The sequence below is a fragment of the Ctenopharyngodon idella genome, chromosome 13 (assembly GCF_019924925.1).
Source record: "Ctenopharyngodon idella isolate HZGC_01 chromosome 13, HZGC01, whole genome shotgun sequence".
In the NCBI taxonomy this organism is placed as follows: domain Eukaryota; kingdom Metazoa; phylum Chordata; class Actinopteri; order Cypriniformes; family Xenocyprididae; genus Ctenopharyngodon; species Ctenopharyngodon idella.
The window spans coordinates 36,691,665-36,719,009 of NC_067232.1; the positions used below are offsets into that span (position 1 = coordinate 36,691,665).

The window sequence follows — 27,345 nt, forward strand, 5'->3', positions numbered from 1 at the left end:
TGGAGACAGACCAACTGCACAGTCTTACACGCAGCTCTAGTTATCTGTTTATCTTCAGACAGACCTCTTTTCTGAGTTCTAAGACCATCAATACAAAGTCATCAGCGGGGGGGGGATGGCTGGGGTAAAGAGAGACCTTGGAGGAGCATCTCTCTGACTGCAGTTGTTTATCTTTTTCTTCTTTTTCCTGGAACTATAGCTGCGATGAGGCAGAAATACAGTGTAATGACTCAACACTTCATCTCCCTAACAACCCAGATAAGTAAAATCAACTCACCACTCAAAGCAGAGAGCCATTTTTACTCTGCAAATGCCAATCTCTAGGTTTATGAATGTAACCTATTCAGTTCCCCATGGAGACTATTCAGTTTTCCAATGCATCAGGAAAAAAAAAAAAGAAAAAGAAAAATCAATTAAGAGTTCCTCTGGGAGGTCAAGCTATCATTCATTTCTACTTCTTTGGATAGTAGAGCACAAACCACTGAGAAAAGCAACTGCATATATATATATATATATATATATATATATATATATATATATATATGTCACTGGACAAAAGGGCGATTCATTAACTTGTTCCCTGAGATGATTTTAAAGAAAAAGAAAAAAAAATCTTAGACTTAATCAGTAGCTTTTTATTTTTATGAAATTTGCCATAATTTTCACTAATTTGGACATATCGTCTACGTACTATTTTTAACTACTATACTAAACAAACTAGAAAAAGGTGTACAGGTGCTGGTCATATAATTAGAATATCATCAAAAAGTTGATTGATTTCACTAATTCCATTCAAAAAGTAAAACTTGTATATTATATTCATTCATTACACACAGACTGATACATTTCAAATGTTTATTTCTTTTAATTTTGATGATTATAACTGACAACTAAGGAAAATCCCAAATTCAGTATCTCAGAAAATTAGAATATTGTGAAAAGGTTCAATATTGAAAACACCTGGTGCCACACTCTAATCAGCTAATTAACTCAAAACACCTGCAAAGGCCTTTAAATGGTCTCTCAGTCTAGTTCTGTAGGCTACACAATCATGGGGAAGACTGCTGACTTGTCAGTTGTCCAAAAGACGACCATTGACACCTAGCACAAGGAGGGCAAGACACAAAAGGTCATTGCAAAAGAGGCTGGCTGTTCACAGAGCTCTGTGTCCAAGCACATTAATAGAGAGGCGAAGGGTAGGAAAAGACGTGTTAGAAAAAAGTGTACAAGCAATAGGGATAACCGCACCCTGGAGAGGATTGTGAAACAAAACCCATTCAAAAATGTGGGGGAGATTCACAAAGAGTGGACTGCAGCTGGAGTCAGTGCTTCAAGAACCACTACACACAGACGTATGCAAGACATGGATTTCAGCTGTCGCATTCCTTGTGTCAAGCCACTCTTGAACAACAGACAGCGTCAGAAGCGTCTCGCCTAGGCTAAAGACAAAAAGGACTGGACTGCTGCTGAGTGGTCCAAAGTTATGTTCTCTGATGAAAGTAAATTTTGCATTTCCTTTGGAAATCAGGGTCCCAGAGTCTGGAGGAAGAGACGAGAGGCACACAATCCACGTTGCGTGAGGTCCAGTGTAAAGTTTCCACAGTCAGTGATGGTTTGGGGTGCCATGTCATCTGCTGGTGTTAGTCCACTGTGTTTTCTGAGGTCCAAGGTCAACGCAGCCGTATACCAGGAAGTTTTAGAGCACTTCATGCTTCCTGCTGCTGACCAACTTTATGGAGATGCAGATTTCATTTTCCAACAGGACTTGGCACCTGCACACAGTGCCAAAGCTACCAGTACCTGGTTTAAGGACCATGGTATCCCTGTTCTTAATTCAGCAAACCAGCAAACTCGCCTGACCTTAACCCCATAGAAAATCTATGGGGTATTGTGAAGAGGAAGATGCGATATGCCAGACCCAACAATGCAGAAGAGCTGAAGGCCACTATCAAAGCAACCTGGGCTCTTATAACACCTGAGCAGTGCCACAGACTGATCGACTCCATGCCACGCCGCACTGCTGCAGTAATTCAGGCAAAAGGAGCCCCAACTAAGTATTGAGTGCTGTACATGCTCATACTTTTCATGTTCATACTTTTCAGTTGGCCAAGATTTCTAAAAATCCTTTCTTTGTATTGGTCTTAAGTAATATTCTAATTTTCTGAGATACTGAATTTGGGATTTTCCTTAGTTGTCAGTTATAATCATCAAAATTAAAAGAAATAAACATTTGAAATATATCAGTCTGTGTGTAATGAATGAATATAATATACAAGTTTCACTTTTTGAATGGAATTAGTGAAATAAATCAACTTTTTGATGATATTCTAATTATATGACCAGCACCTGTATAATACTTTACAATAAGGTTTATTTGTTAACATTAGTTAATGTATTAAAGTTCACCCATTTTTTTAAGATGTAATTTAAGTCTCAGGTGTCCCCAGACTGTGTCTGTGAAGTTTCAGCTTAAAATATCTCACAGATCATTTACAGGTGCTGGTCATATAATTAGAATATCATCAAAATTATGAATATTACTTAAGACCAATACAAAGAAAGGATTTTTAGAAATCTTGGCCAACTGAAAAGTATGAACATGAAAAGTATGAGCATGTACAGCACTCAATACTTAGTTGGGGCTCCTTTTGCCTGAATTACTGCAGCAATGCGGCGTGGTATGGAGTCGATCAGTCTGTGGCACTGCTCAGGTGTTATAAGAGCCCAGGTTGCTCTGATAGTGGCCTTCAGCTCTTCTGCATTGTTGGGTCTGGCATATCGCATCTTCCTCTTCACAATACCCCATAGATTTTCTATGGGGTTAAGGTCAGGCGAGTTCGCTGGCCAATTAAGAACAGGGATACCATGGTCCTTAAACCAGGTACTGGTAGCTTTGGCACTGTGTGCAGGTGCCAAGTCCTGTTGGAAAATGAAATCTGCATCTCCATAAAGTTGGTCAGCAGCAGGAAGCATGAAGTGCTCTAAAACTTCCTGGTATACGGCTGCGTTGACCTTGGACCTCAGAAAACACAGTGGACCAAGACCAGCAGATGACATGGCACCCCAAACCATCACTGACTGTGGAAACTTTACACTGGACCTCAAGCAACGTGGATTGTGTGCCTCTCCTCTCTTCCTCCAGACTCTGGGACCCTGATTTCCAAAGGAAATGCAAAATTTACTTTCATCAGAGAACATAACTTTGGACCACTCAACAGCAGTCCGGTCCTTTTTGTCTTTAGCCCAGGCAAGACGCTTCTGACGCTGTCTGTTGTTCAAGAGTGGCTTGACACAAGGAATGAGACAGCTGAAACCCATGTCTTGCATACGTCTGGGCGTAGTGGTTCTTGAAGCACTGACTCCAGCTGCAGTCCACTCTTTGTGAATCTCCCCCACATTTTTGAATGGGTTTTGTTTCACAATCCTCTCCAGGGTGTGGTTATCCCTATTGCTTGTACACTTTTTTCTACCACATCTTTTCCTTCCCTTCGCCTCTCTATTAATGTGCTTGGACACAGAGCTCTGTGAACAGCCAGCCTCTTTTGCAATGACCTTTTGTGTCTTGCCCTCCTTGTGCTAGGTGTCAATGGTCGTCTTTTGGACAACTGTCAAGTCAGCAGTCTTCCCCATGATTGTGTAGCCTACAGAACTAGACTGAGAGACCATTTAAAGGCCTTTGCAGGTGTTTTGAGTTAATTAGCTGATTAGAGTGTGGCACCAGGTGTCTTCAATATTGAACCTTTTCACAATATTCTAATTTTCTGAGATACTGAATTTGGGATTTTCCTTAGTTGTCAGTTATAATCATCAAAATTAAAAGAAATAAACATTTGAAATATATCAGTCTGTGTGTAATAAATGAATATAATATACAAGTTTCACTTTTTGAATGGAATTAGTGAAATAAATCAAATTTTTGATGATATTCTAATTATATGACCAGCACCTGTATAATACTTTACAATAAGGTTTATTTGTTAACATTAGTTAATGTATTAAAGTTCACCCATTTTTTTAAGATGTAATTTAAGTCTCAGGTGTCCCCAGACTGTGTCTGTGAAGTTTCAGCTTAAAATATCTCACAGATCATTTATACATCCATGTTGTAAATACCCATTTCTGACTACAGTCAACAACAGGCTGTTTTCGCACATGTGCCTTTAAATGCAAATGCGCTGCTGTGCCCCGCCCCATTTCTACAATCACAGTTTCTGCCTCAATCGGATTCTCTGCCAAATATTAACAAGACATCTGCTTGGTTTTGATTATCATCTATATCGCGAACACTCTCACGGATAGCATAGTTCTTCTTTCATCATTAAAGTTTATTATTTCCAAGCGTTTTAAAGCTATATCAGTTTAAACTTCTAATGGATCCTTTTCTGAGCGCACTTATCTGAAGCACACACACACAGACAGCTGGCTGTCAGACGTCAAGTCTCGTGAGTAACTTCTTTCACATTTTTTGTTTTGTTTAAACTGTCAAATACACAAAAGTTTCTCTCAAAAACACACACAGTTCACATAAACAGTCAGTTATGTCTGTGAAAGTAAATAGCAGGCAACGTTACAGAAATCGTATGTGTATATTAGATCTGTGGCGCATTCCCTTTAAAAATAAAACTAATCCACTGTTTTCAGCGGCTCAGATGTCAGTAAATGAAGACTGTCACGTTCACTCTTACATCCAACAACAAAAAAAAAATCTCAATTACTTACCAGACATTGTTGTCGCTACAGCTGCTCGACCACGGAGAAAATGGCGGACAGCGTACAACTCGCTGAGGGCGGAAACCATGGTAATACAGGACTGTCAATCAGCGGCCGTGGGCGGGGCATGAGTAATGTGACGTCACATTACTCAGAGAATCAAAACGGCTTGTCTAATGAGATTGCTTTGGTTTAAATGGGGATTTTTAAAAAAGGAGTGGGTGGATTTTTATCATTGTAGGGTGGTTGTGTTCACACACTGCTAACACACGTTTATATCCGAACACCTTGTAAAAGTAGATTTAGCATAATAGTGACTAACCATGAGCAATACATTTGTTACTGTATTTAAATCTAATTTTCTTGATTTTTTGCGAGTACCATGCTTTACTATGCCTCAGAGAAAAACACTATTTTGTTAAGTAGCTAACATAACATAATCAGATACAGCTTTATTTTTAGTAACAGTAATACAGAATTTTCTCCATCATACAATACGTTTTAAAATGAATTGCATGCTATTTATCAATACAAGCCACCCAGCATTTATTAATATGATATTCTAAAATCGATCTAGCTTTCTCAAACAAGCGTCTCACAGCAGCCGCCGAGCGAACGCACAGAGTAATGTTATAACAATTTTCAACACTCTCAAATGTATCTAATATGATAAACAGAGCTGCGTTAACTCATGACCGGAAAAGCGGAAGTGGCGCCGGCGACTGTGGCATAATAAAAGTTCTGCTGCTCGTAAGGCGTGTGTTGCGCAATAGCTCCAGCGGCTTCGTTCAGCTCCCACAACACTCAGTCCTGCTCTGCTTCATACTACAATAACATTAATAATCGCATCCATGAACATGATTTCTTCCCGAGTCCTATCCCTATTCTTTCGCACCGTCCATTGAGGTGAAGACCATATGTCCCAGGATTCCGCGCTCAAAAGCTCATCAAGCTACGCCTTTGTTTTGAATAGGCCTCTAGTGACCTCTAGCGGACAGAAATCCTACATACTGCACCTTTAAATGCTTGCCCAACCTGCGGAGTAGTTTTATTTAACTCAGCTATTGTTTAAAAATTACTGTATTGCTTGCTTAAAATGAACCCAAAATATATTGGAAATTAACATTTATTAATATGTTTAATAAATGGACATTTATTAATGTTTAATGAATAATAATTAAACAATAAACATTTATTAAATTGCTTATTAATAAATGTTCACCTTTTCATTATTATTGTTGCCTCTAGTAATTATGTGTCTGATTTTTAATTTCCAACTTATTTTGGGTTCATTTTAGGCCAGCCATATAGCAATTTTTAAACAATAGTTGGGTTAAATAAAACTGGCCAGCAAGTTGGGCAAACATTTGACCCAACTGCTGGGTTTGTCCATTTTCATCCCAACTTGGATTTTTTTTTAACCCAGCATTTTTAGAGTGTAGTTAACAACTGTTAACTAATGAACCTTATTGTAAAGTGTACTTTTCCTCAAAAAAAAAAAAAAAAAAAAAAAAATCACATTTTTCCATACCAGCACACTATCAAAATCCATGTAAAGGTTGATCAAGGCCATGATCAGATCTTTATTCCAGGACATTATAAATATTTTAGCACAGATGCAACATAGTTTGAAAAACATTCATTTTTTTAAAGCTTGAAGCAGTGGGCCTAATTGATGAATCAACCTTATATGTAAAAGGCTTAGTTCATCCAGAAATGAAAGTTCTTCCATCATTTACTCACCCTCATGTTGTTCCAAACAAATGATATTTGTTTGGAACAAAAAAAAAAAAATATATATATATATATATATATATATACATATATATATATACATACATACACACACACACACACACACACAACTACCACTTTGACACTTCAAAAAGATCATCTAATCCATATGAATCGAGACACGATCGCTTTATGATGAACATGTTTCATTTAGGCTTTTATTCACAAATAAACATTCATCAACACACACATCAGATATGGTAAACAGAAGCTCAAGCATGCTTGCTTGATGTGTAAGAACCAATGAGTTTCATTCTTGTGTGTTACGCAGCACGTTTAAGCTTCCACGAGAACCAATAAGGTTTGTTCTTACGCATCAAGCAAGTACGGTTGAGCTTCTGTTTATGTTTGCTGATCAGTGTTTATATGTTAATAAAAGCCTAAATTCAATCTGTTCATCATATAAAGCAACCGTGTCTCTTCAGAAAATGTAGAATAAACCGCTCAATACATATGGATTCGTTTTATGATGTCTTTACGAACTTTTTGAAGCGACAAATTGGTAGTTGTGTGGACTGGAGGGACAGAAATCTCTCAGATTTCATTTAAAATATCTTCATTTGTGTTCCACAGATAAACGAAAGACTTACAGGTTTGGAATTACATAATGGTGAGTAATTTATGGCATTTTTTTTTTTTTTTTTTTTTTTTTCTCATTTTTGGGGAACTAACCCTTTAAGGTAATACCTCTGCATTAGCTTTGAATGGTTTTGGTACACTACAAAAGTTTCCTTGGAGATCTTCAGTACATGTTGCAGACTATAATTTATGCAGGTCTCCAATGCTGCAAAGAGGGCTTTCAAAAATGTGATGCAAGGAAATGAGATGAATATATGTATGCCAGTGACATCTATGAATATGGAACAAGAATAGTTAACTCTGCATGAAGTTCAGTTGCCTGATACAAGGGTCAACCTCCTTTGCATATCATTTACTATCGCTGTGTCTATATTTGAGAAATTCTCATGATTGAAGTGAGTTCTTCATAGCCACTTCCTTTTATCATATATCTTCTACTCGTTAACTGAGGTCTAATCCACATGAAAGCACTTAATTGTTGTTTATGAGCCTTTACTCAACCTGTCTGTAAAAACATGTCTACTGTATATGCCACTAATTACATTTGATAATCCAAAAATAAAATGTTATATAATACATCATGATTTTAGCTGCAAGACACACTCTGTTATATCTGTTTAAGAGATTTTTAGCACCTCTCCGTCAAGTCAGAATGGAATTGTTTGAGCTAAAACAGAAGTGTTTCACTGTGCCATGCCATCATAAATATGTGGAAGCATCATAAAAAAAATGATGGTGATGCAACAGGGCAATGTTAAATGCAGCAATTACAGTCCTGTGTCTTTATTTATGCACAAAAATGTGCTTCAAAAAGTATGAGAAGTGTGTTAATATCGCTCCAGCGCCATGAACAGCAGCACTTGTAGAAGCGTGGACACTCAGGTGAAGTTACATAAAGCAAAAGTTCACCCAAAAATGAAAATGTGTCATTGTTTACACCCATTTCAAACCCATAATAGTTGGAGAAAACAAAGAAAATTAGTCAAAGTCAAACAGTCACTGAATAATGGTAGATCTAGTTTAATGTTTCTAATAAGAATATTTCTTATTATTTTTTGCAGTTTGCTTTTACAACTTACCGGAAAAAAAAGGTAAGGTCTCTTTCATGAAATACATATACAATAAAATTGTATATCTGTTGAAACTTTTTATATTGTGCCTTTTCTTTTACTTCACAGACTTACAGTGTTTATGTACAGTACCTCTCAAAAGTTTGGACACATTACAATTTGTTAACGTTTTTAAAAGAAGTCTCTTATGCTCAAATTATTTCAAAATATATATATATTTTTTTGTAAACAAAAATACTGTAATAACAGTAATATTGTGAAATATGATCATAATTTAAAATAATTGTTTTCTATTTTAATTACTATTATTTTAATTCTATTATTATTACTATTTATACTATTTATAAAATTTTGTGGGGAAAAAAAAAGGATACCATTCAAACATTTGTGGTAAGATTAAAAAGAGAGAAATTATTATTATTATTATTATTATTATTATTATTATTATTCATCAAGGATGCATTAAATTGATCAAACGTGACAGTGAAGACATTTATAATGTTACAAAAAGTTTATATTCAATAAATGTTACATGAGCACCAAATCAGCATATCAGAATGATTTCTAAAGGATCTGATTTCTGGAGTAATGATGCTGAAAATTCAACTTTGTCATCATATGAATAAATTAGATTTTTAAAATATATTCAAATAGAAAACAGTTCTTTTAATTTGTAATAATATTTCACAATGTTACTGTTTTTACTGTATTTTTGATTAAATAAATGCAGCCTTGGTGAGAATAAACGACTTCTTTCAAAAACATTAAATAATTGTAATGTTTCCAAATTTTTGACAGGTTCTGTATAATGTATTCTTCATATTATTAACAGACTCATATTTATATAATTATCTAAAAGTTTACATTATTCAGGCTCAGTCTCAACCTCTGCTGTCATAAATTCACATGCATGGGCTGATCAATTAAGATCTTGCATAACAATGTCATTTATGTACAGTACAATGAATATATTTTAAAATACTATGCAATACATTATACAATTTTATAATGTAATTTCTAGAGATTCTCTAATCTAATGCATTTTTGGTAATCTGGATCTATAAGCTCCTGAGAAGTATATATTTCATAAAGATGCTACACTACATGAGCTGAATACTAAGATGGGCGATACTGTCAAGAAATGACAGAGTTTTAAACAGACAAACTCTACAGTATTGCTGGACTGCTAACCCCTACTCGCTGAGCATATACATGAGCGATGAGGTGGGAAGGTTAAGCAATTAAAGTGAAGTTAATGCATTTCACACATGCTATCGTGTGGCTGGTGAGTTCGAGGGTTTTAGCACTAGACTCTGGACAGACAGTTGTGCTGCATACTAATTCAGCAGACAACCGAGTGAGCTTATTAATGCATATCCTCTCAGAGAAGCTGCAGGGAGATCACATTCACACATACTGTCTGCCCTTGCTTTTGTAAGGATGATATTTATATGACTAATAATATGAGGAACAATCCTTCGGCAGATTTATTAGAAAATGAAAGGAAAGGAAAGGAAAGGAAAGGAAAAGATGGAAGGAAAGAGAAAAGAAAAATAAGGGAGTGAAGGGAAAGTGAAAAGATTTGAAAAGAAAAGTAATAAAATTTAAGTAAAATATAAAAATATACTAGAATATACTAGAATAGAAAGACATGGAAGGAAAGAGAAAAGAAAAAACAAAAGGAAGTGAGAGGAAAGAAAAGCAAAAAAAAGGGAAAGAGGAAGGAAGTGAAAAAGAGAAAAGGCTGTTCCACCTTGTCTTAATTTCCCTTGCTAAAACCCAGAAGTAGATGTTCAGTGCTGAACCTACTTCTCCTCTGAGGACCACTTGACCTGTGGGTAAACTTTCCAGGAATCCAGATTTTATGTCTTGGAGTGATCCTCGCAGTCATCTCAGTGTCATCTCACACAGATGCCTGCTGACGCAGCCGGTGACTCACTTACTCAATGGTGACAACATATTCTGCTGTACACCCAACCACATTAGCTGCAGGACTGGGAAACAGCAGAAACAGAGATTTGGGTACAGCGCCTAAATAAAATAATAAAATAATCTTCCTAAAAATAATATTTAGCTAGGCCCGGTCCTACCACCTTTTTCTCTCAGTTAACAAAAGTGGTTATGGCTGCTGGATATCAGAACAAAATAGCTAATCCAAGCATCTGTGATGCTCCAGTCTCATAGACCTGGCGATTTTCAAAACGAATTACAGAGATCAACAACCTGAAAGCTGCCTAAAGCGAAGAGAGAGAGAGAGAGAGAGAGAGAGAGAGAGAGAGAGAGAGAGAGAGAGAGAGAGAGAGAGAGAGAGAGAGAGAGAGAGAGAGAGAGAGAGAGAGAGAGAGAGAGAGAGAGAGAAATACTTTACGCAGCAAGAGACAATATCTCATGATGCCATTACTGTGCTGAAGGAACACGTTGCCTTCTATTTTTTCGTCTGCTTCATCAAGTGCTCCCAGCCATCGTATTTCATAGCATTCTAACATGTTCCAGAATAATATCAGAAGATGGTCGGGCAGGTTTTTCCTGGTGCACTATGGAGAATCATCTTTTCACCCCTGAAGTAGTAATCCTAAAACCACTATGCTGACCCCAAGTGTCTCATAACTCTGTCTATCTCCCTGAATCTCTGTCTTATACCTCATAAGCCACACATGATAAAATGATTAAAGCCCAGTTTACATGTAAATGGATGTGTAAATGGATGTGTTTTTTTTTTGGGGGGATAGTTCCCCCCAAAATGAAAATTCTGTATTCATTTACTCTCCCTCGTGTCACTCCAAGCCTGTACCTGTATGTCTTTCTTCTGTGGAACACAAATTAAGATATTCTGAAGAAAGTTGCTAAACTACAGAGGGACATTGTGGTGGAAGAAAAATATGAGATGGGTCAATGCTTTTGCGTTCTCTCGGAAATGTTTTGCGTTCACCGAGAAACCGCATTTGATCGCAAAACCTTTGCATTCCCCAGAGAAACTTCACATTCGGTCACTAAATGTTTTCCCCGAGAAACTTCGCATTTGCTCGCAAAACCTTTGCGTTCCCCTGAGAAACTGCGTTTGCAAAGTTCCCCCCCCCCCCCCCCCCCGAGAAACTTTGAGAGAACCCACCCCCCGAGAAACTTTGCGTTCCCCCAAGAAACTTTGCGTTTGCTCACAAAGCCATTTGTGTTCTTTGCAAGTGAGCGCAAAGTAAACAAATATTGACTTGTATTTGTATGGATAAATTATTAATTACAAATTATTTGATCTCTTTTTGTTTCACTGAAGAAAGTCAGTCATACAGGTTTAGAATGACAACAAAGGCAAGTAATGAGAATGATGACAGAATGCTCTACACACCACTGTTAAAACAGCGTTTTTTTGTGATGTAAAAAAAAAAAAATAAACAAAGAAATCATATCAGAACTTTTGCACCTTTAAATGTAAAAATTACAATGTATGTAATGCCACTGAAAACCAAAGACACACTTTAGAGAATAAAAAAAATAAAATAAAAAAAACTTAGAATAACTAACTGCGTAAGTATGCACACTTGAACTAATACTTAGCTGAAGCACCCTTTTATTTTATTACAGCACTCAACCTGTTTGGATAGGAGACTTTCAGTTTGGTGTAACCTCTCCGGTTGTACTCGCCCTGCATCGAGCGGGATTCAAGCTGGCGTTTCCGGCATGAGAGGCGGGCGCCCCAACAAGGACGCTAAAGACCGCAGCCTCTAGTATCAGTCGTTAATAGTTGAATATTAACAACCCAGCCATAAAAAAACAAAAAACCCTTAAAATAGAAGTTTTCTTAGACATAATTTAAGAAGCAATTGGAGGACAAAGCAAGTGGAATCAATGTTTCACAACTAAATGTGTTCCAGTTCTAGTACAGTTTTTCCAAATGCTGCTGTGACCTCAGACCTCTACAAAAGTCATTTAACGTTTGGTGATATATTGAATTGTCAATTGTCAGTGATTTTAATGTCTTTGACTATTAAGTTTTCTACATAAAATAAAATTGGTAAATTTGGTTGATTGTTGTAAAATTTTGTTAATCATCTCTTTCAGAAGTCACTCAGAAAAGTCTCTGTGCACACTTGCATTAAGGGTATAGAATTTCCTAAGGACGCTAGGAAAATGTCCCTACCAATATTTAATGATACTGAATTGTCCCTAGCACTAATTTTGATAAAAAAAATCAAATATATTTATATGTAACCACTGCTGTTGTAATTTTGGACACATCTGAAATGGTTCATACAATTAACATTCCTCGAGAAGTCAAAGTAAATACATAAGAAATCTGCGCTCTTTTAAGGACGTGCATGAATGGAGCACGGTGAGTGTTTTAAACATACCCTAAATGCACAGTTCAGTTGAATGAAAAAGTTTACCCTCTTAATGTTGTTTCATCTATGAAGTAAACTGTTAGCTAAAATACCCACAAAATTGAAAACAACATAAGATCACGCAGTTTATCTGTCAGTCAGATGCTCGTGAAAGTTGTTCATTTCTACAGTAACAGTAGACCCATTTCCATTCAGAATTATCATTTGTTCAGTTCATTTTTTATATTAAAATAAAGTGATGTGCAGAGTCATCAAGAGCGCTCTGTCCCCCCTAAAGACAAAACACGGTGTAATTCACAGTAATTGCTCTATATGTTATATAGAGTATTACATATAGCTTATGTACATGTACTCTGATGCTGATGAGAGATGTTGATGATTGCACTATCGACAGAATAAAGTAAAATCTCTGTTAAACTGCCTCCTTGTCATCTTTAACTTGAACTTATAGCATAATTGATTAATTGAAGTCAATATAGACTAAAAACCTTAAATGTCAATGTTTTTTGTTTGTTTGTTTGTTTGTTTGTTTTTGTTTTTTTCTTTTTCTGCTTTTATGTCCTCACCAATGTCAAAATCAAACCTATGCCCTTGTGCATTTCAAAGTGCAATTTTAAATGAAGCAATTCAAGCACAATTCTGTGCGAATGAAAAATGCCTCTAGACATGCCATACGGGAAGTCAAGCACGCACATACTTCTTGTGCTGCCATGTAGTGAACACATTCCACCCTAAATGTCATGGGAATTCCTTCATAAGGAATGCTGTTGTACAGCTTAATCCCCAGTGAAAATTTCAGGGGTGAAATAATGGCACAAGGTACAGCAAAGACAAATAATGCTGAGCACTTGACTTCTGCACTGCTGGATTTGCTGCCAATCAAGTAGTTCTGCAGCCACCACTAAGAGTCAGTGCTTTTCACATTAAAAAAAAAAACTATGGAGTAAAATCATTTATGACATCAAATAAGACTTGCTTTTACTAACACTTCTGAAAACTGCTCACTCAAATTTCTCATGTCTGATCAGCAAAATGCTAGCCAGTCAAGAGTAAATATATATATATATATATATATATATTTTTTTTTTTTTTTTTTTTTTTAATGGATACCATTTTTAAAATCATATTTGGCACTTTTTATTAAGAGTTCCAGTAGATACATTATAAGGGAAAAAGGGGCAATGAGAACAGGGCACACTACAGGCTGGACTGAAACCTGTGTGTTCCGCATGAGCAGTAACAGCTAAGCCACAGCTCTGACATAAAAAAAAAAAAAATGAGTAAATGGTACATTTCGCAAAGCTAAACACATTACTTCAAATAGTAAGCTTTTAAGGATTCTTTAAATAAACAATGCATTAAATTATTTAGTAAACAGTAAACTAATATATATATATATATATATATATTGCCATTTTGAGGACGGCACACTTGCCATTTTAGAGAGCATCATATTTGCGAATAATCCACACAATTTTTAGTGAATGAAGAAAGATTATTAGTGAAAAGAAAGAAAGAAATGACAATGATTATAAGATGTCAAGTTGCCATTTTGACCGCTTTACTACAAAACGTATGACGGCATGCACAGATGTATGCATATGAATGTTCAATAGAGGTCTGACAGGACAGCACTCAAATAATAGATTCAATAATATTCATTACAGATTCTGTAGAACAATTTCAGATTATTTATTTATTTTTTTCCCCCCTGGTACTGATACACACTTTCTCTGAATGTTAGATTCCATTGCTATTACTTCATAGCAGGGGTGCCCAATCCTGTTCCTGGATATCTACCTCCCTGCAGAGTTCAGATCCAACCCTGATCAAACACCTGTCTGTAATTATCAAGTGCTCCTGAAGATCTTAGCCGGTTCAGTTGTGTTTGATCAGGGTTGGAGCTGAACTTTGTGGGAAGGTAGATCTCAAGGAACAGGACTGGGCACCCCTGTTTTATAGCATGTGAAAAGACTTATGGGAAATAGCCTCTTGCCCACTCTTAAATCTGTATTGACAAGACTAATGCAATAAGCGTCAACCAAATAAGTAGCTTTTAACCTACTGTAGCTTGTGCACACAACAGATGGCTTACTGACCAGAGCAGACGTTTGAAATGAGAGTTAAAAAAAAAAAAAAAAAAAAAAAGTGAATGAACATAGTAGTGTCCAGACAGAAGATTCCCACGCTCTGATAAGCAAGGGTTGGTCCTGAGTGTAATCCAATCTTTCCACTTGTCCTGTTTTTAAATTACTCTCTACTTTTGCAAGGTTGATTAAATGTTGGTCAGATGTCTCATCACATTTGACAGACTGGTTACTATCTCAGGATTTGGCTGTGAGTAGGGAAATTAATTGATTCATATCTTTTAGAGCAGTCTCCAACCGAAGCCTTCCCTTATCGGCTCTTATCAGAGGTAGCTGTCATCTCTTTGAATCTTTTCAATAAAGCTCTGATGAGATTTTATTTTAGAGTCTAAATATAAGACGCAATTACTCAACTCCTGTAGCATCCACATAAAATAATGCTGGCTTTTATCCAGAGAATAAAACATTAAAAGAGCCCTATATGAGCAGATAAAGTAGATCGCTGAAAAGGAGAATACTTTGTAAAGAAATGTTAACAGATAAATTGAGACTCAGTTAAGACGCTCTAATGTAGCTTTGTGATTTCAAAATAAACACCATGCAGTGAAATGCAGACTACCTTCTGCAGTCAAGGGGAGCAATGCAAAGCACTATGTAAAAAATGGAAAAGACATGGACTAAAGGGTTGTGTGGTATAATGGTGCTACAGTAGTATTGTGATGTCTAAGCCTCAAAATACAGACGAATGCCAATGTATTTTTGGAACGATACTACCGTGACACACAGTAGTATATTCTCACATGCAGTAGGACTAGGCCCCTCAAGCTGAATTGTGTGGAGCTGGAGCAAACATTGTTCACACACAGATCAGCTATTTATAGGAGTGGCAAATGCAACCTGCAGATTTTCAGAACTCACAACTGCATTTTTGGCAGTCACTGCGATCCACCGGAACGATTCCCATCAGTTTTGTGGTATGCGAGTGACTGAAATGCTTTGTTCTACACACAGATATAATAGATGTTGTCTGTCAATGAAAATTCGATTGCTCTTGTCGTGTTCAATGTGATAAGACTTTTCAGTTTTATGGACATCACCATATTACTTTTTATGCACTGTCACTATATGGTTACAGGTGATAGTCACGAATAGAACATGAGCTTGAACACATCGATTTGTGTTTCTGCTGGTGGGTTCCCACCCTCAAAACATCGTTTACTAATGGGGAAATGCAATTTTTCATGCAAATGGTTGGAGGATAAAGAGTTGGAACTAGGGGTGTACTCGGTAAAAAATCCAACCGTGCCGTTCTCCACACACGGTTCGGCACACACTTGCACCGCGGTTCATCTAATATCTGACTACGCATACACATCTATAATATGGTTTGTTGAAAATAAATAAAACAGACAGAGTTAGGCTAATATATGTTTCTGTCGATGGATACGCATTCTGGCTTCCCCTAAACTTTGTTCAATGCGAGTGCCAGTCTGACCAGTCATTTATGCCGTCATCATCCGGGTGTTGATAGCATGCGAGCGCAGGTGAGACCTGAAAAGCACACATTGCTAGCGTTTAAATTAAACTCATTTAAGCCTTGCTAATTTTAACATTCGAGCGAAAGAGAACTCGCACGCGCTCTCTGAGAAGATTTGTGCACTCATCCGAAGCGCGCACACGGAAGCGCGTGTACAGTGCACAAACACTGAGTTCTCTTTCAAGTCTTGCGCTTGAATGGACAAATTCACACCAGAAATATGTCAACATGCCGTCTTGTCGAGTATCCTAGCAAATATAGTCGGTTATGTCTTAATTAAACTTAAACACTCGAGAAAGAACGCATGTGTTCAGTCGCATGTGTACTGATCTGCGCATTAGCCTATGTCTTAAAGAGACAGCAGCCCTTGCATTCCTGCTGTCTTTGTGTTTTTAATGTTAATCAAAAAACAAAAGACAAGGAAATCACTCACTGCTCTTGAATAAATAGCTTTTGTAACTTAATTAATAATTAATAATGATTAATCTTGTGAAGATTATGCAATGTTGTTTTACATTTGATTAGTTACTTCATTCAATTTCTGTATATCTGAAAACTACTGTTAGATACCAGAAAATCCTGAAACCTTTGTATCTTTGCTCTACTGTATTTATTTGTGCTGTTGCTTGCAGTTTGATTTTTATTTTATTTATTTTTTTATTTGACAGTAGTCCTTTTTTCCCCTGAGCACATACCGAACTGTACCAAAACAGTGACCCTAAAACCGTGATAAAAACCAAACCGTGAGTAACTTGAACCGTTACACCTCTAGTTGGAACCATGGCTGAGGGCTGTCTCTGGGAATAACCGTGAGGCGTACTGCTCTGTGTGTCGGAAGGCGATTAGCATAGCCTCGATGGTGATCAACGCTGTCCAGTCCCACATGCTAAGTGCTAGCCACAAAGCCACTATGGGACGCAAAATGCAGGTCTCTATCGCGCATTTCTGTTAGCGCAAATGCTCGGAGAGCTTTATTTTCCCTCTTCGATAATTTTGTCAATTATTTTGTTTATTGGTCTAATTCTTGTTTCTGGTTTCTCTTTCTAATAAACCTTGCATTGGGTTAGTCACTCAATTAATTCTCTTGTGCTTCGTTACCACCCTTCTGAATTATGTTGCAATGATAAGGAGTTATCACAAACTAAGACTGTTTAAATGTGCTATCTTACAATTAATATATAGTAAATGTAAGTTAAAGTGTCGCTGATGTGACTGGTTAAACTTGAAGTGGCGATGAGGTCTTAAAAAAGGTCTTACAAGGTATTAAATTTAACTCCACGATTCCTGTATATACCCTGTATAAGTTAAGTTTACTTTTTTCTTACCACCTTGGTAAATTTGTCTAGTTTCCCCACAATTTTTTTTTGGGCTGAAGATGCATAAGACTGTGTCATCGTCTCTTGTTTTTATATGAAACTGCACTATACCCAATATGAAACCTGCACAACCCATATGAATATAATACACAATTTTCCTCTTTAAAGCACTACAGGACGTCAAAAAAAAAAAAAAAAAAACCTCAAATGGCTAGTTACTTTGTTCATAATTAAGTGTTTTAAATCTAAAAAGTTGTTTCTTTCCAAACTGTGACACAGGAAATACCCTGTAACCTTAACTGCAGTGTGGCGTTGTTGATTAAATGAGCAAATATTGCCATCCTGATTTCAGTAATAAGAGAGTGAATATTGCTGAGGGGTACAACATTCATTCAGTATACTGCTGTGGCACTCAACACTGCAGGCAAATAGATTACAATTAGTTGGGTGTAATGGCCCATAAGCTCCACTCTAAAGGCTGCTGGGAAACCTGCGGGATATATATGGATGGCATGATCTGAACGACAATGCATGGGGGCGTCGATGAAATAGTGCTGCATACTTTAAAATATAAATGCTCACACAATAAGTTGAGGGTCTGCAAGATACCATTGATTTCTGAGTATTTGTAATTCATTAGCTTGTGGCCTTGAACATCATTTTCCTCCGACTGTTGCAGACTTGCTGACTGAGTTAAATCACCTGCTGAAAAAACTACAAACTAAAATTTGCATTTGATGGTAACTCACTGTACAGTTGAATTCTGAGGGTTGATGATTAATAGATTCATATTTATGTAAAATACAGCAAAAACATAATGTATTTTAAAATATCCAAGGTATGTATTTCACACTATTTTGCACTAAATGGGATGACAAACAAGAAGAATATATTTATGTGAGCCAATATAATAATTGCGAGAAATATTTGCCTATAATTCTAAATATTCTGGCTAAATTCAGGCTTGTTTATAAAATAAGCAATAAGAGGATTTTTGACTGTCAAGTCCAACTGGAATAGCCTGGTTAATTGGTCAATTAAAATCTTCAAAAAAAAGTTCAATGTTAAACCTATTTCTTGACCAATCAGAGCGCTCTGGAAAAAAAAGAAAAGAATCCGTTGGAGTGTGTGCATGAGGCAGAGCAGACACGAACATCTCCTACAGACTTTGGTGTTCTGCAGCGTTCATTACGGCCAAAGTGCACGTGAAGTATTCAGTGAATAATAAAGGAATGTGAAAATGTAACTTAAAATGTAACGAAAATGTGTGGACGAGCTAACCTACTTTTCGTATGAGATCGTAAAACTGTTCACATCTTTTGCAGAAACTATTTCATATCCTTCTATTTGAACCACTGACTGTTCGTTGCCTTTTTTTAACTTTAAACTCTTTACTGATACACAGCATAGCAAATGTCATTTATGAGAGTTCTTGATTTACTATAATGATGTTTCAGTTCATTCATCAGTCATTGTAAAATGTTCATTGGTAAATTCACAATCACAACAGACCGACTGACCAAATACCACAGCTTTTTTTGCGCTTTTTGGAAGGTGGGTTTTAAAGAAACCAAAACTAAAACAGAGTGTTCAGTCAGAGGGTGGAAAACAGGTGCTGAAACAATGTAATTAAGAAAATTAATGAGTTTTTTGAACATTAAATTATTCAAACATACAGTATTCTAGTAGACCCCATAATAAAAAAAAATAATAAAAAAAATACCTTGAACAGCTGCTGACAGAAGGCAGAGCTCTTTACGACAAACACTATCCCTCTCGGTTGGCATAGATGAGCAGTTGCATAGACACCATTGATTTTTCCCCACTCTTGCATCCTTACCTCTCAGATGTCTACATTTTCATGTACATTGTGAGTATTATCTTCTATGTTATCCTCCTCGTTTATGTTACATTCTGGTTCAAATAGAAAGGGCTGAACGGAAGATATTTTTATCTCGCTAAAGTGTCAAGTGAATGTGTTGTAGCCATTTGACATCATTGCGCAAAATGCACTGCGACGCAAACAATAATGGTGGCCTACAAGTGAAATTATTTTTTTAACGTTTACAAAAATTGACATCATACGACCAAAATTGGTAAGTGATGATTTTCTCTTTGTATTTTGTTGTTTAATTACCATTAATGACCAAGGGCAATAGATTTATTGGGTTGCTGTCACTACTATAAGACCTAATGCACAGATCAAAATATCATAATATACTGACACGTATCCGAACTGTTTACATTAATTGTGTGACAGGCTTTTAGTGTGCGTGAGCATTGGGTGTACCAGCTTAGAAAAGCTTATGTCAGAACAGCATGCAAATAAAAAGTTTAACTGCAAGGCTTTAAAACGCATGCAAATAATATACATTTGTGATGGCAAAGAACTGCAATGTCATTAGAGAATAAACCTACCTCTGCGTTGCTAAAATGTGATGTGAATGTGTCGCGTTGTACAGTATTGGGACGGGGCGCCAAAACTGCAACTCTTCATAGGCAGATCGTGGAGACATTTTAATTGTTCACGATCTAAAATCCCGATATCGCACACCCACCTAACTTTCATCATCTTTCATGAATGTTTAAATAAAAGAGGAGTAAAATCTAGCTCAAAATACCGTTCTTGATTTGTTAATTTCATTTAAGCTGGGAAGCTATGCGCACAAAATTGAAAGCTTGACAATGAAGTATAAAAACAGCAGTACCAGCAACATGATGGAAGACATCAATGCTCAATCGATTTATTAATTACAACAATTGTAATAATTCTTCTGACAAGTAATTTAGTTGCAAAGTGCATTATAATTATGTTACTTAATTTTATATTGGCAGCAAAAGCATTATGACTATGACCCATCTCATCTCTAGTCACTGATACTGATATGTCAAGAATCCTGATACAGTATGTCTGCTGCCTTAGCAAGCTTTTCCCAAGCTAATTTAGAGTCGACATCAGAAGCAAAGTTTCTGATTAATGTTCAGGCATATTGGCTACAAAACCCCAAAAAAATAAAGAAATAAAAAAAATAAAAAGTTATTCGGTTAGATTAAACCGTACACATTTGGCCACCAGAGGAACCACCTATACAAAATACCATTAACCTGATGGATTGGGCTGTAATGGGGTGAGAGGCGCATTCCAAATGCATTACAGGGAAAGTTCACACATCAACTGAAAATTATAAAAGGTGATGATTTTACTGAACTTCAGCTAATACACATAAACAAGGAAAGAGACCATATACCTTATTTTACACACATTTCAAATACCAATTACACTGTGGGCTAAACTACAGCAAACATGGTGATCAACATCAATCAAAAGCAACAGTAAACATAGTAATAATGTGGGCCATCAAACACATTTTCCATTAACCCTGTAAAGCCTGACATGTGAAATAATGGTTGGAAAAATCAAATGTTTTGAAAAATTTATTGAAGCTTTAGACATAAGGGGGGAAAAAAAATACTAAAGATCTAAAGACTAAAGATCACTAAAGGTTTTAACAGCCAGACACGAGTACCACAACCTGAAGGGGGACGTTTTAAGTTTGCTATGAGATGCTTTGCTATACTATACTTGCTATATATCAGATGCTATGCAAACGCTAGGGTCTTTCTTTTTCTTGTTTTTGTTTTCCCCTTGGTTGTAATTTTTATGGATTTAATGATTTATTTAAATTTCAATAATCAAAAAGCATTTATTAAGAAGTTCTGTGTTTTTAACTTTTATGGATCAAATAAAATTGTTACAATTAAAACACTGAAGAAAAATTATTATTATTATTTTTATTATTATTATGAGATTCTGCTATACAATAGTAATATATTTCTGTCACAATTTATTCAAGTTAAACCTATCTTTTATTTTGACGGGCTGTCATGAAGACCTTACAGTTTCTGTGTGTATATATGAATAAAATTTTTGAAATGCTGGTGAAGTGAACTCTCAGAGCAACTCTGGAGATGAAGTTCATGTAGAGTGTCCTCATATAGTGAGATAGCAGATGCTAAAAACACTACGAGTGTCGCACAAACTTTTAGTACGTGTAATTGACGAACCGTGCCATTCATTCGCACAGAGACACCCAGAACATGCACTTCATGTTTACAGTAAATAGCAGTCTTTTGTGCTTTAATATTCACAAACACTAGTTATGCAATTTGATTAAGTGTACAACATTACTTTTGATTTATTAATTTAAATTTACCAAATTCTGTGACATTCTGCGTTATACAATAAATTCTATTTTATAACTGGATTCCGTCCGCGTTTTACGCATTGCGGAAATCATAGTGCTTTTGATCATGTTGATAATTTAGAGGCCTTAGAAATTTGCATATCAAATATAATACTGTAGGCTTTATAGGGTTAACAGTAGAACCTATAAAAAAAAAAACCCAGGGGAGCGCATTTGTGAGCTGTGGCGAGAGTTCCTGAGACATAATTGCAGACAAAACTAAGAGCAGAGCATAGAACAATACCTCACACTAGGAGGAACATCTCTGTCACACAGCACGTACAAAGCACACATTGTCAACACATCTGCATTCCACAGCAGCATCTCAGTGACGACCATATGGTCAAAAAACAGACTGTGTTTCAGGCATAGAGCTGACACCAAAAAATAGATGAATGCTAATGTGCGAGACGTTGTTTGTGCAGCCTTCCAGAGCTGCTCGTAGTTATCACCTAAAGAGGCTACAGGCAAGTAAGATGTGAATGATGACTGTCATAGTTCATGCTCAAGATGAGGTTAAAAGAGAAATAAAGCATAAAACTAGATCTCCTTATAGATAGGTTAATCAGAATAGTGACTCAGCTGTGCATCATTCATAAGCATAGGGTCTCACAAGTCGCAAGTTTATGACTTGTGCCCTACGAACAGCTCACACAATATTCATCTCAGAAGCTAGTGTGACCCTGGCAGTGATATTTAAAGCTCATGAAAAATCAGAGGTATATTTGCTTTGAATGTACAGAGCTTTGGGGGTAAAGCTGTGGGACTCATTTGGCATGGCTGGTCACCAAACACTAACTTTTCATCAAATTATCAAAATGTATTTTATCCCCCTTTTTAATTAATTTAGGTATTTATTTATTTATTTATTTAACAAATTGAAAATTTGTAAATATCCATTAGGACAGTTCATTTTCCACGCTTCTCTATTCCATGATCAGAGATACTGTATATCTAGCTCCAAAAATGACTTATGCAAGTTTGACAAGCCACTATGAACTGTTCTGTCTTTGAAAACAACAGCAATAACAACAACAGTATAAAGGTCTGGATCGACACAAAGATGAAAGGATGATGACAGAACTTTCATTTTTTAAAACTCATTTTACCTAACACTGTTTCTACAGTCACATTTTGCAGCTGTACATGCAGAAAAACACCAACATGTAAAGATTGAGTAAGTAAAGTTGAAGTGACAGCTCTGGATTAGAAAATGTAAAGCATTCACTCACATTTCCTGTTAAAATAAAACAAATAGCTGTAGGTTTCAAAGACAAAATAGAATTACATCCACTTGAGTCTGGGGTGCCTCTTTTAATCCCTAAGCTAATCTAAAACACTCATTGATGAGTTTGCAGGGTGTGTAAATCTAGTTTCCCTGAGCCTTACAATCAATCTAGGACCAGCAAACAAAATTAAACACTCCAGGACAAAGACAGTATTTTACTAAACCAGAGAGAGCTCTGCACTAAATGCACCACTACACTTCAATCCAACCTAATCTGCCAAAAAAAAAAAAAAAATTCATGATTCATGCTATCTATTCTATCTATTCTCAGCCCCAGATGGCACACTCACAGACCAGTCTGTTCATTGACCGCCTCATGCATATTGCACATAAAACTGGACAGAGCTAGCAGAAAATCAACAGTTCCAACAGGAGTGGTTGGGTTTATGCAGGCTGTAGGAGTCAGTGTGTATCACTCTGGCTGGAAACAAAATTGCGCTGATACAATGAGCGCTATTCTAGTCGCTGTATTTGCATATAACTTCTCCAGATTAGCGGCATCAAATCTTTTTTTTGTTTTGTTTTTTTTTGTTCCATAAATTTTGTAGCAAATAAACTAAATATCGATGAGCAGAATGCACAGTAACACTTTTAGAATACTGTTCCGTCATTAATGAATAACTACACAGGAACAAATGACTAATGCAATATTAACACTCTAGTTACTACTATTAACTAACAAGAAACTCTGATTAATGAATTGGTACGTAATAGTGCTTAACTGAATGTGGTAGTTCACTTTTAGCTAATCAATAACTACTTTAGGACTACTAACTACCATATACTATATATGTTCATTATTAACGTGAATAATGCATAATTAATTCTTAAGTAAAGATCATGGTAACCCACTAGTAGTTGCTCTAGTATTGCCAAATACTTCAGAAGGAATTACTAATTATTTGGATCAGTATTCTAAAGTGAAAAATATGATAACTCTCTAGTAATGACTGAAATTATTGTACGCTTTTGAGGTTTTTGTAAAGTATTGAATAGTAATGACTGTTGATAGTAATGACTTATTACTAAATCCTTCAGAAGGAACTACTAATTATTTGGATCAGTATTCTAAAGTGAAAAGCATGCTAACTCCCTAGTAATGACTAAATTCATTGTAAGCTTTTGAGGTTTTGGATTATTAAGGGGTCTTCTTGCTTTTCACTTTAGAATACTGATCCAAATAATTAGTAATTCCTTCTGAAGGATTTGGTAATACTTCAGTCATTACTAGTGGGTTACCATGACTTTCACTTTAGAATTAATTACAGATTATGGATTATTTCCATTAATTATGAACCTGTATATAGTAGGTCTTATTAGTTCTTTGGAAGGTATGAAAAAAGAAAAAAAAAAGTAGTTATTGATTAGCTAATAGTGAACTACCACATTCAACTGAGCACTATTACTTACTAATTTGTTAATCAGATTTTCTTGATAGTTAATAGCAGTTACTAGAATGTTAATAGCGCGTTACTCATTTGTTCCTGTCTGGTTATTAATTAATGATGGAACAGTATTCTAAAGTGTTACTAAATGCACATTATGCTTTGTTTTCTGAGTTATGAATGAGTAATAATCTGTTTATGGTCTACACATATTTCTGTATAGCTGGTCACAATTCAAAATATTTACCTCCCCTAAATGGCCCATAAAAATAAAAACTGTGCTTGTTTGCATTACATAATGGTCAAACTGTCTGTTCCTCTCCAAGTGGGAGGTTCTTGTCCAGAATACGCCATTATAAGGACCAGATTTTATGCCGATAGTCAAAAGTCTGGCTGTGCACGTCTGTGTGCCATCCTGTTGGCACGAATGCAGATGGCTTGACCAGAACTAAGCAAATGCACCTGGGGCAAAACATTACGTTTAACACAGAAGAATCATTTTAGGATTGTATGGTAAAAACCAATGTTCCCTACCTTCATAGATTGCTTTAAATCCTTGGGCACTCACTGCGAAATCCGTAGTAAACCACAGTGCCAAAATCGACCCTGAACTCACGATGGGTGATGGCAACATGAAGCCCGACAACCTGAAATTAAATTTATAAATGCAATGTCAGTGTTTGTCAGTATAGTATTCAAATCATTGATCCACCACACATAATATTTTAACATAAAAGAAACAGGTAATTGAGTCATTCATTCCTGCCATTTTCCAAAATGTTCTTTGTCATGTTTTTAATGAGCAGGATCGACTCATCTCGGTTGCCCTCAGGGAGAGCACACAGAGCTGCCATATGACTCCATAGTACTGCCTCACCTTTGACACCACCCTAATGATTTCGATGGCTATTACAAGCTAAAGATAAAACAGAGGTCTTCTGTACTAAATACCATCCTCTGTGGCTCACAAGTGAAGGAAAAGACATATTCTTCGATGAAAGCCCAGAGAAAGGAACTGGTCTCATTCCTCAGAGATCTCAGCTAAGTAGCAGTGGTTATCTGACCCTAACAAATCATCTGATATTCATGGAATTCTCTAAAGATGATTCATGTTATCTCAGACCAATGTAAAACCAGAATAGAGCTCATTTTCCTCCTAGTAGTTGAACAGAAAGGTGATTATCAAGATCATCGTAGCTCACAGGAAATTTTTATTGCTCAAAGCCTTATACTGTATCTTCCATAGCTGATAAAACACAATGGTGATCTCAGTTGTTTAATTTAAGTTAACCAGATGTTTCTTGCAAAATAAAAAAAGACATGCACAAGACCGTGTTGTGCTGTACTTTAAGAATGGAGGCATAAATTAATGTAAATGCATTTCTCTACAATTTTCTCTTGGATGTACTGGATGAGAAATAAAGAAGAGTCCATAGAGAAAGTTGTAACTTTGGGATCATGGGGCTAATCTGAACAACATTTTCAAGATATCATCAGAAACTCTAGGGGAGTTCAGAAGCAGAAGACTTCATCAAAAGTCCCATTTGCATTTCATATAATTTCATTGCTGTACAGGAGTAACCACAGAGAGACTGAGTTGTTTTTGCTTTCACTTTTTGATCATCTTAAAGCAAAAAAATCCTGCACACTATCAGTGTATAATAAATATCAGTTTTGATCTTAAAAAGTACATAAAACATTTCTAATGTCTCATTTATATTTCATAAGAAACATGTCAAATTTCAAACAGAAGTAACTAAAAGTTACCAAACAGGTATAGCATTTTTACCTGAGACGCAGGAGTGATGTCTGATTCGTGAACAAGCTGATTCTTTCCAGTGAACCTGCTGAATTGGAATGACTCATTCGTGAATTGGACTGATCCAATTGCAGATGTACATGATTCAACAAATCAATGATTCAATGAATGATCTGGTCAAATGAGCCAAGAACAGGGATATTGACGGAGCTTGAATGTGCACGCAACTGATGCCACAAAAAGTAAGTTACTAATGAATTTTAGCATTGATTATTGTAAAAAAAAAATCTATGTAATAAACTATAAACTAATTTTGGAGTATGACAATGAACACACCGCAAAACACAGCTATACAGCATTGTAATCCTGTTCCTGGAGCCCTTCCTGCACAGTTCAGTCCCATTCCTGCTCAACACACCTGCCTGTAATTATGAAGTCTTCCTGAAGAACTCAATTAGTTGATTCAGGTGTGTTTGATCAGGGTTGGCGCTGAACTTTGCAGGAAGGTAGATCTCCAGGGCACCCCTGGCATAGTTCAAAACAATGTGGGCAAATAGATGGGGGGGGGGGGGGAAGAAAGAAAAGAAAAAACACACATTCAGACATTCAGAAACACAGAGGTGAAACCAACACATACCTTCCTCCCTCCACACACAGCTTGCACAGAACATAAGACAAATAGATGCACCAGAATGCTTTAAATTTATTGGAATATTCATTTCTGAACATTGAACATTGACTCTCAGTCAATATTCACCCATTTCTCATGGATTCTCAATAAAATTAATAAAGTTAATACTGTAAATTACATCCCTAATGTCATAGAATAGCATAGTTCTAATAGCGAGGCATATTGTAACAGTGTTACAAAGCGCCTCACCTGCGCAACTGGGATTAAATCTGGCTAGTGTCTTCTGCTAATTAACTAAGCATTAAATAACTATTTAAACTGCTAACAGAGGATTGGAGAATAAAATATTAGCTGATTTCTCTCATTTTAAATAAACAATACAAACTTTTTTTTCTTTTCAATTTTGGCACAATTTGTCTCTCTATAGTGTTAATATAGCGACAAGTAAGTTTCGTCATGCTAGCATGTGTGGAAATGTTGAAACCGCGCGTGTTACAACTAGCTCCGTGTTAGGTTGTGCCATGCTCAATCCCTACATCTTTTTGTGTTTGCCTACAACTGTTGTCAATGTATTATTGTACCACTATTGTAAAGTGACATTGAGCTCTGGA

At 36.2% G+C, this 27,345-nt stretch overlaps 1 protein-coding gene across 3 annotated transcripts in view; it reads right to left on the bottom strand.

Annotated features, from left to right (window-relative positions):
* Positions 1–27,345, bottom strand: part of LOC127524842 (CUB and sushi domain-containing protein 1-like) — a 632,721-nt gene that overhangs the window by 295,175 nt on the left and 310,201 nt on the right. For all 3 annotated transcript variants that reach the window (XM_051916817.1, XM_051916816.1, XM_051916815.1), the window contains exon 3: positions 24,879–24,991. In XM_051916817.1, the coding sequence (XP_051772777.1) occupies positions 24,879–24,991 (113 nt within the window). The remainder of the gene's footprint in view (positions 1–24,878; positions 24,992–27,345) is intronic.